The sequence below is a fragment of the Brachionichthys hirsutus genome, chromosome 17 (genome assembly GCF_040956055.1).
Source record: "Brachionichthys hirsutus isolate HB-005 chromosome 17, CSIRO-AGI_Bhir_v1, whole genome shotgun sequence".
Taxonomy (NCBI): Eukaryota; Metazoa; Chordata; class Actinopteri; order Lophiiformes; family Brachionichthyidae; genus Brachionichthys; species Brachionichthys hirsutus.
The window spans coordinates 12,035,954-12,045,869 of NC_090913.1; the positions used below are offsets into that span (position 1 = coordinate 12,035,954).

General features: G+C 54.6%; 1 protein-coding gene across 1 annotated transcript; it reads left to right on the forward strand.

Annotated features, from left to right (window-relative positions):
• The first annotated feature begins 7,116 nt into the window (after positions 1 to 7,116).
• On the forward strand, positions 7,117 to 9,252 carry LOC137907016 (vasorin-like). Its single transcript, XM_068751321.1, has one exon. The coding sequence runs from the start codon at positions 7,126 to 7,128 to the stop codon at positions 9,250 to 9,252; it is 2,127 nt and encodes a 708-aa protein (XP_068607422.1). The 5' UTR covers positions 7,117 to 7,125.
• The last annotated feature ends 664 nt before the right edge of the window (positions 9,253 to 9,916 follow it).

Genomic DNA, 9,916 nt, shown 5'->3' on the forward strand with positions numbered 1-9,916 from the left:
CAGGTGCAGCCCGCCTCGGCGACGCGCACCACCGCGCGTTCGTGCGCCTCATGCGCACCTCCCACTTCCCCCAGCTTGTTTAAGTGCTCGCCTCCCTCGCTCCAATGCGCTCTGTTGTTGAGAAGTCCGTGCTGCCCCTGAACGCAGGCGGACCCGGGTCCGACGGTGACAGGCGGAACGGAGCGAACGCGCTGCGGCGAGACGCCGTCCGGTACTCGGCGCGGACGCGGACGCGGACTCTGCTTTGGAACGGTTTGGGTCTCTGCGCGTCGACAGGGTGGATAAAAAGTTCGCGCCGGACGGAGCGCGGTCCCGCGGAGCGCGGATTACTTCCCCAGGTAAGCGTCTCGCGCTGAATCAAATCACGAGCGTGTTTTCATCACGCACCGATTCTTTTTTTTATTTATGTGCTTTTGAACTCGTTCCACGCTCGATCCGGTTCCGCGTAACGCCTGATCTCCGCCAGCGCCCCGCGTCAGAGCTTCCCTCCAGGCCGGGGACTCTGTCAGCGTCTCCGGGCGCACGGGTCACTCCCGGGTCAGGATCTGGACCGGACAGACACGGGGACGAGTGTTCCCTGCAGGTTAGCTCTTATCGCGGTTCTTAATACCCCCGCTGGGGGCATCTAATCCAGTGGAGGTGGGCTTTTATTAAAGGGCAATTTCATTCAATGACTCTCACTAACAATCAGGAGATTGATCAATAATTAAAATCCCTCCAGAAAATGGGTTGTCGGTTCGGTTCTTGCATCACCTGTGCACGCAGAAATAAAAACACGCTTCCTGCGATGTTCATCGGTAATACACGCGTATTACACACGTATTACACGTGTATTACATGTGTATTACCGCTCGGAGGAATCTAAATCCGGACTGTGACATGCGACGGCGTGCTGCCGGGCCTGCCGTGGCGCTTTGTGGACTGTGAAGGGTCAGGGTGCAGATGGATTCCGGTACGGCGGTCCCAGCTGGGAATGTGAGTCTGGGAAAAGCAAAGAAAGCTGCAGCGGGAAGGACGGAGCGACCGAGCCGGAGTCGGGCAAACATTCCTGGCCCGGTGTCTCAGCAATTTAATTAAGGCGTTTTGTGAGATGCTGAGAGGCGGCGGCTTAAACCGGCCCCTCCCCTCGTCTCCATCTTGGACTAATCCCAAGGGTCAGCTAATAAGCGTTCGGGTCAGGCCACCATGACAACCGAGTAGAACCGAACCCCATAAAAAAAGCCCAATCAGGGAGTTAATAACCCCGTGAGGGAAGTGAAGAGGAACACGGTGAAGAAGATGGAGTGTGTGTGTGTGTGCGTGTGTGCGTGTGTGCGTGTGTGCATGTGTGCGTGTGTGTGGATGAGACCTCCGGGTCAGACTTCGGTCACTGCGCCGCAGCTCGGGTTGGACTTTTACGGGGAAAGTCCACGATTGGACGGGCGCCTCTGGGGCTTGGAAGCGGTTTCCTGAAGCACGCCGCTATTTGAACGCTTCAAACGACCGACGGCGGCGGCGCTTTCCTGCCTCTCCATGACGGGCTCGGGTCCAGCGTCGCTTGTTCTGGGTTCCGTTCAATCTGTTCTGCATCTCCATCCTCGTTATCTCTGTCAGCCTCTTGCTCTGCTTGCATCACAGCCACGCCCCCCCCCCCCCCCCCCCTCCCAGTGAAAAGCCGTTGGTGCGACGCCGCTGCAGACGGATTGCTCGCCGGCCGTCTCGTCTTTCAGCGGAGGAATGGATCAGGACGAGACTTAACATGCGCTCCAGAGGGGGACCTCTACTTCTGTAGCTCCCCCCCCAGGGAGGCTTTAAGGGTAGCGCCCTCCCTTAATAACCCACGAACCCCCCCCCCCCCCCCCCCCCGCTGTGTTGCATAAACACGGTGGTTTAGCGGGAAGGTAAGGAGCGTGACGCGCGGCGATCCCTCCAAACATTCCTCCGTGGCACCAGGAGGCACCGGGACGGGAAGCAGGTCGGCGGTCCGATGACCTCATGAACCCCAACCCTGACGTTCCAGGTAGGGTTGGGGTGCGAATAGGGAAGCAGTTTAAGTGTAGCAATGCATGCTGGGTATTCATACGTCGCAGAGGTGCGTGGAGTTGTTGCACGCGAGACGAAGGGCCGCCCCTCTCCTTTTCCTGAGGCCACAGTCTGGTTCCACACACACACACACACACACACACACACACTGGCCTGGGGGGGGCTGCAGGGTCTCACAGAACACTTCAAAGGACGGAGGTCTGGATCGGAGCCGTCCCGAACGACTCGGGGAACAAAAGGTGAAGAGAAGCCGTTTGACAGTTGAGCCGGCCGACAGCGTGGGCTCAGCGCCGGCGCTCGTGGAATGGGTCGGGACACGACGGGGATTAGAGTGCACACGTTTCCCGTCCCGGTGGGGGGGGGGGGGCTCGCCTGCAATTCCTGCAACTGGGGGACCAGTCGGCCGAGAAACGAATAAGATAAGAAGAAACTAGGCAAAGAGAGAGAGAGAGAGAGAGCCCAACGGGAGAGCGTGCTCTGTGGTTCATCATCGTCTTCCTCCATCCGACCGTCGGATGAAGCTCGGGCCTCCGCAGAGAGACGGATCACCCAGCAGGTCGGGGCTTGTGTAAGACTTTAGCGGTTAGCCACTCACGTAGCTCCACGCCGGAGCGCCGGCTCACCGTTTCAACACTCGGCTCGACTCGAAGCGCCGTAGATCTAGATTTAACCCCCCCCCCCCCCCCCCAAGCAAATAATACTGTATTTCTTTCATAATCCTAAAGGAAGAAAATTGATTGATTGATGGAGCCGTTACAACCCTGAATGCAAACGATTGGCTACCATGACAACGTGATGATGTTTTAAAGCCCAGGACGGCGATCCATCTGAATTTTGTTTTGCTGCACGACCTTTGACCCCCAGTGGGGTCATTTGAGCAGCTTTTCCTGCAGGCCTGTTTTTAAGTTCCTCCAAAGTTTGAATTAGTGTGAGATGAATGTTCACACGTTTGTGTGGCCGGAGAGAGCGCCTGGCTTGCGTCTCGCTGAATGTTCCGTCAGAGGAGATAAACACGCTGGCGTGTGCGTGTGTGTGTGTGTGTGTGCGTGTGTGTGCGTGTGTGTGTGCGTGCGTGTGATGTCATCAGGCGCTTTGGACTAACATTCTGACAGTTTATGATTATAATGAAACATATTTCGACACGACGACGGCAGCGTTTCGGTCGCTCGGCTCGCAGCCGCCCAGCCAGGAAGCCGTTCGGACCAGCACCGCTTGGACCAGCACGTTTGGACCAGCACGTTTGGACCAGCACCGCTTCGACCAGCACCGTTTGGACCAGCACGTTTGGACCAGCACGTTTGGACCAGCACCGTTTGGACCAGCACGTTTGGACCAGCACCGCTTGGACCAGCACGTTTGGACCAGCACGTTTGGACCAGCACCGGGCTGGGCTCGTACGTGCGACGCTTCGGCTCCGAGCGACACCACGAAGAGTTAAAGATCCCGTTTCCTCCTCCGGCGTCAAACGCAGCTTTTGTTTCTGGGTCACGAACGAGCCGAGGTCACCGGCTTCCACCGAGCCAAACAAACACACAGTCCAGCTCACACTAATTGGTGTGTGTGTGTGTGTGTGTGTGTGTGTGTTTACTTTAATGGATCTGCTCGGAGTTTAAGTAAATACGCAAGTGACAAAGTAAACATGCATTCCGCATGTGTGTGTGTGTGTGTGTGTGTGTGTGTGTGTGTGTCCCTCTCTGCACTAAATCCCTGCCCTACCACTCGGTTAATGAGGTGATCCAGCAGCAGGGGATGGTGTGTGTGTGTGTGCGTGTGTGTGTGTGTGTGTGTGGGTGTGTGTGTGTGTGTGTGTGGGTGTGTGTGTGTGTGTGTGTGGGTGTGTGTGTGTGCGTGCGCGCTGCTGTTCCAACACTAATGGTCTGATTGGTTTTGATTAAGTCCTCCGATAAGACATGCTGTTATCTAGATGTTGTTTTCTTTAATGGATGAAGAGTCGTTAGGAAAACAGGGAATTCAGCGTTGGATCCTGATGATGGGATGCAGAGCGGCGATATCCATCAGAACCAGAACCAGAACTGTTCAGATGAGGGAAGGAGGCATCGCTTCCCGTCAGAGTCCAACCCGACCGGGATCCTGTCGGAGGCCTCGGTTTGGTGACTCGCAGCTGTGCTCAATGAGCACCAGGAGGCCCCGTTCGGGTCGGGTCGGGTCGGGTCGGGATCCCAGAGGTCCTCACCAGTCAGTAATCAGGCCGAGGGACGGACGGAGATAAAGGGATGACAAGCGAAGTGTGCTCGACTTTAAACCGCCGATGATGGAAAACAGAAGCCGTTCAGAAGCGGCGCCGCCTCACGCTGAGGCGCATGAAAACGGGGCGTCCTCCGGAGAGACGTGAGGACCTCTGGAGGACGTGAAGTGGGGCGTCCTCCGGAGAGACGTGAGGACCTTTGGAGGACGTGAAGTGGGGCGTCCTCAGGAGAGACGGGAGGACCTCTGGAGGACGTGAAGTGGGGCGTCCTCAGGAGAGACGTGAGGACCTCTGGAGGACGTGAAGTGGGGCGTCCTCAGGAGAGACGTGAGGACCTCTGGAGGGCGTGAAGTGGGGCGTCCTCAGGAGAGACGTGAGGATCTCTGGAGGACGTGAAGTGGGGCGTCCTCAGGAGAGACGTGAGGACCTCTGGAGGACGTGAAGTGGGGCGTCCTCAGGAGAGACGTGAGGACCTCTGGAGGACGTGAAGTGGGGCGTCCTCAGGAGAGATGTGAGGACCTCTGGAGGACGTGAAGTGGGGCGTCCTCAGGAGAGACGTGAGGACCTCTGGAGGACGTGAAGTGGGGCGTCCTGCGGAGAGACGTGAGGATCTCTGGAGGACGTGAAGTGGGGCGTCCTGCGGAGAGACGTGAGGATCTCTGGAGGACGTGAAGTGGGGCGTCCTCAGAACTGGCGACAGGAAGTCAGGGAACGAGGCGCTGTCCTGGTTTGTTGTTGGGTGTGTCAGACGTGATGATGCACAGGTGGAGCAGGGAGGAGGAGCCAATCAGGGACAGGTGGAGCCAATCCGACACACACACACACACACACACACACACACCTTTACAGGCTTGCTGAGCAGCTTTCGTGGGAAGGTAACATCCATGATGTAACAGGATATCCCACTTCAGGGAGATTCGGGGTGTGGAGCTTGAGGTAAAGTTTTCACTCCAGATTCGTGGCTGCTTTTTTCCCCTCCGTGAGAATGAAGTCATCCCCCTGCAGACTCAGTTTACGAGCCCACGCTCTCCTCCTTTACTGCCCCCCCGCCCCCCCCCCCCCCGCCCTGGTCGGTTTCTGGATAATGTCTGCACTGATTTCTTTCAGCTCGTTGCATCTCATTTACAGATTAACTTGAAATAATGTCCCACGGAGGGGGGGGGCACCCTGGTGAATCCTATCCCGATCATAAGGGTGGCTGGTCCCGCTGCATACGACGCTGCGTGAGACGGATGCATTTTGAACACGACCAGTCGTACGTCACACGATCGTTCTGAAACGGTCTGCCGGCGCCATCGTCCGTCTGAAGTCGTAGTCCCGCCCATCGTCCAGATGGGACAGATGATTGAAGTTGTAATTTGGTGGATTGACCCTTTAATTGCCCTAGAGTGCAGGCGAGGCAGCCGTGGCGTGCGCCTCTCCTCCTATCCGGGTCCCGTCTCAGCTGGGTGGAGTCGGTCATCGGCCAGCGGCTTTTAAGACACCGAACTTGTCTTCGTCCCTCTCGGTTTGTCTCTCCTCCTTTCTTCCCGTCGTCAGGGGGAGGACAAAGGTTCATGGGGGCCTTTCATTCGGCCTCACGGTGAGGGACGGCTGCAGCATGTTGTGGGTAACCGAATCCAGCTGTGTCGTCAACGCAGCGCTGGTGTGTGCGGGTGTCAGCATGCGCAGGAATGTGTGTGTGTGTGTGTGTGTGTGTGTGTGTGTGTGTGTGTTTAAAGGTCGCTGCCGTGCCGCTCTGCAGCTCTTGGGTTCCTGTCGGCCTGTTTCGCCTCATTAGATGATTATCAATCGTGTTGTGGAAGAATCGTACGAGGTTCTGCTGCACGTGTTTAAATAACGGAGGTGAACAAAGCTCGAAGAATGTGAAAGGCTGCACGGACAGGAGGTCGGCGCCGGCCCCGGAGCGCCGGCCCCGGAGCGCCGGAGCGCCGGAGGAGGCAGAAACCCGTTTTTCCCAACAGGCCCGCTTGTTCTGCTCCAGACACAGCGAGCCGGCGGTAAACAGACCGTTACTGGAGACGGCGGAAAGCAACAAGGAACAAACAAACAATAATTGCCGTCATTGTTTTTGCCGTTTTTACGACCTATTTGTTCCCATTTGTAGTCGCGTTCTACACAACAAAGGAAGACACGAGAAACACGGCGAAAACAAACCCGTTAATTAAACTGCGGTCCTTCAGCTTGTTGTCTGGTTGGCCACGGCGCTGACGGAGCGATGGAGTCTGGATTATATTAGCTGCTTCTTTAAACTGTCGTTTCCTCACCTTCCGTCGTGCTAAATAAAAATGCAGAAATCAAGGTGGCTGTCGGGGGATTATCAAACGATGGAATGGAAGAACGGATCTCACTGAATTCTGATGAACTCTAAAAAGGGATTCAGGTCCAGCAATATTATTTCTTAGGGAATAATAATTAACGTGTTTATGTCCAGAGCCGGAACGGAACTTTATTTTAGTTTGATTTGCACCGTAGGTTGTGTTTGATTTTGGATTGGATTAAAGGTGACTGTTGGGCCTTGATGGAGGAATATAAAATCTAACATACATGTGGGACTTGTGCTAATAAACATTAGTGTGTGTGTGTGTGTGTGTGCTGTAGCCGTCCAGCTGAATTGCCGAGGACGGGGTTTTTACGGGTGAAGGGCCGTGTCGTAAACACAGGGAAGAGGCTGAGTGGGTTTCTCACTTACCCCAGAAGGGTCAGCCTGGGTGGGCCGTGTGATCCTGTCGCCTCGGCCTGTGGGTCCTGGTCCCTGGGGTGTCTGGATGTAAAAGAAAGCAAGCCCACTTTGAGGTCACCAGAGAATGCTTCAGAACTCTAATTCAGAATTTGATGTCTGTGGTAACTAACTCGAGCTCCTTCCTGTCTTCCAGAGTTGTGGGCCTGACCGAACCATGGTGCCCTACATCCTGCTCCTCTTCCTCCCTCCTGCTCTGGCGTTATCCTCTGACTGTCCGGCAGACTGTAGCTGCATGGACCAGGACTCCATATTTTGCATTCACCGGATGTCCAGCACTGTCCCCCGTGTCCCCATCACAACCCAAAATCTCTACATCTTCCAGAATGGCATTAACACTTTGTCCCAAGATGACTTTACAGGCCTGGACGACCTGGAGCTGTTAGATCTGAGCCAGAATGACCTGGCAGAGATTCCAGACGGTGCGTTTGAGATGCTGTCAAAGCTGAAGAACTTAGACCTGTCCTCCAACCCTATTACCCATATTACCAAAGACAGCTTTTCTGGGTTGGTCCAGCTGGAGAGGCTGTATCTCCATTCAAACCGCATTCAGAGCATCCACTCGGAGGCTTTTGAAGGCTTAGAGATGCTACTGGAACTCAAGCTCCAAGGGAACCAGCTCACCTCTCTGCCATCGCTTCATTTGCCCAGGCTTCTCCTTTTAGACCTTGGTTACAACAACGTCCCCGTCCTGAGACCCTCAGACCTCCAGACTCCGCACCTGGAGGCCCTTAAGGTGGCGTCTCTGGGCCTTACATCTGTGGATGAGGAGCTCATAGCCTCCTTGGGGAACCTCCATGAGCTTGACATCTCCATAAACCAGTTAACCGAAGTACCCCTCGCTCTAAAGCAGGACTCCCTTAAGGGGCTGATCAAGCTCAGCTTGGCCGCCAACCCATTGGCTGAGCTCAAAGTGGAGGACTTCCAGAAACTGACTGGACTCCAAGAACTAGATCTTAGTGGACTTAATCTCCAGGGCTTCCCCGAGAGCTTCTTCCAGACGTTCCCGAGGTTGATGCACCTGACAGCAGCTGAGAACCCTTTCAACTGCTTGTGTCCATTAGCCTGGTTCCCAGCCTGGCTAAAAGAGAAGGGCGTGGCTCTAGGGAGGCCTGAGGAAACCAGATGTCACTTCCCTCTCGTCAACGCTGGGAAGAAACTTTCAGCTCTGGATCACAAAGACTTCGGGTGTCCACACACCACAACACTGCTGATAGGCTCCCCCATTGGAAGTACTCTTGTTCCCCAGACTCCCAAGACATCTCCAGCAGCCCCCTATACCAATGCCATTCCTCCTCCTCTTCCTCCTCAACCAAGTAAAGAAACCATCGACCCAAAAACCTCTTACCCTCTTCCAGCAGAACCTCCGGTAACCCCTAGCTCCACCAGTGAATTTGAGCCACACATATGCCCATCAAACATCTGCCTCAATGGCGGCACTTGCAACTTTGACCCATTGGGTCAACTCAGCTGTTTTTGTCCTTTCGGAACCTCTGGCCTCTACTGTGAAAATGTGGAAGAGGTCGCCGAGGCACCGAAATCTTCAGCGACAGAGGTTTCAGTGGTTGCCCCTTTATTGCCCTTTGACCTCGATGCAATCAGCTCACGCCAGGTGACTTCCACCTCCATCCTCCTGGACTTGCATCGCTTCATCGAGACACGGCCACACATCCGCGGAATCAGGTTGACCTACCGCAACCTCTCCGGGCCTGACCGCCGCCCCATTATCCTGAGCGTACCGGCATCATACCCCGAGTACACCTTGCGTGGTTTGAGACCTAACTGTACCTACTCGGTTTGTGCCAGCCCTCTGGGTGAGAAAATCAGCTCTAGGACCAACAGCACAGTAGAAACCGGGTCATGTACAGAGGCTCGCACCGAAGGGCTTTCACTGACCTCCTCAGAATCCAGGGTGGAGACCCAAAGCACAATGACCTACGCCCTAATTCCAACCCTGGCCGCCCTGGCACTGCTGCTCGGGCTGGCAGTGGTAGCTGGGGCCATCATCTGTGTCCGCAAGAGGAGACAGACCGATGCAGGAATTGAGCTTGATCTTGGCCCAGCTGATCCCGATCCCATGGAACTGGACGGGATAAAGGTCTGCCTGGATAACGGGGGGAACGGCGCACTGCCTGACAAGCAGCCAGAGATCGACCGCTGCCACAATCCTCAGCCAAATCCATCCTTGCAGCAAAATAGGGGGTTGGACTATGAAGTCTCCTTAATGCAAGGACATTACCCATCAAATAACAATCTGTCCTCCCTAAAGCCATCGTATTTCTGAGATGCAGTCACTGACAAAACCTGTAAAGTTTTGTTGAGGGTCCGTTTGCCCACTTACAGCTCAAAATCTCATCTTCATTCCAGTTTCACGTATCCTCAATATCAATATATCCACCTCAATATCCACAAAGTTGAAAACTGCTCATTAACAACCCAGATGATGGGAATGTCGGGAATGTTTCAAACCACTGCGGGACAATGACAAGGACTGTCGTCCAGCAGACGCCGACAGTGCTGAAACCCAACTGCTTTAACTGAGTGCTGACTAGGAGGGATTCGGACTGAAAACGGAAGTGCCTCTTTGCATTGACATGACTGCAACTATGGTTTTTAAAAGTATGTATATATATATATATATATCTTTGTTTATATTAAAGAAACTGCGTGAATGAGCTGCAATCCTGTTGCTGGATTTGGGAGGTGGAGTACGGAGAACCGCATCCCAACCGAAAGGGGAATCCTGACCAACTCCAACTGCTCCATGGGAATTTTAAATAGAACTCGCACTGAAAGGAAATATGTCTTTGTCTTTGTCTTGACATTGTCCAACTGCCAGAAGACCGAAGGAAGGAGACGCAACAGAAAAGACGTTACGAGACGCTTTTAATGGCTCGACGACCATAAAACCTGACGAAATTTGAAATGTTTCTGTTGGAGCTCGACCT

Bases quoted from the DNA above. Each gene is read 5' to 3' on its own strand.
- LOC137907016 (XM_068751321.1), top strand. From the start codon at position 7,126: ATGGTGCCCTACATCCTGCTCCTCTTCCTCCCTCCTGCTCTGGCGTTA.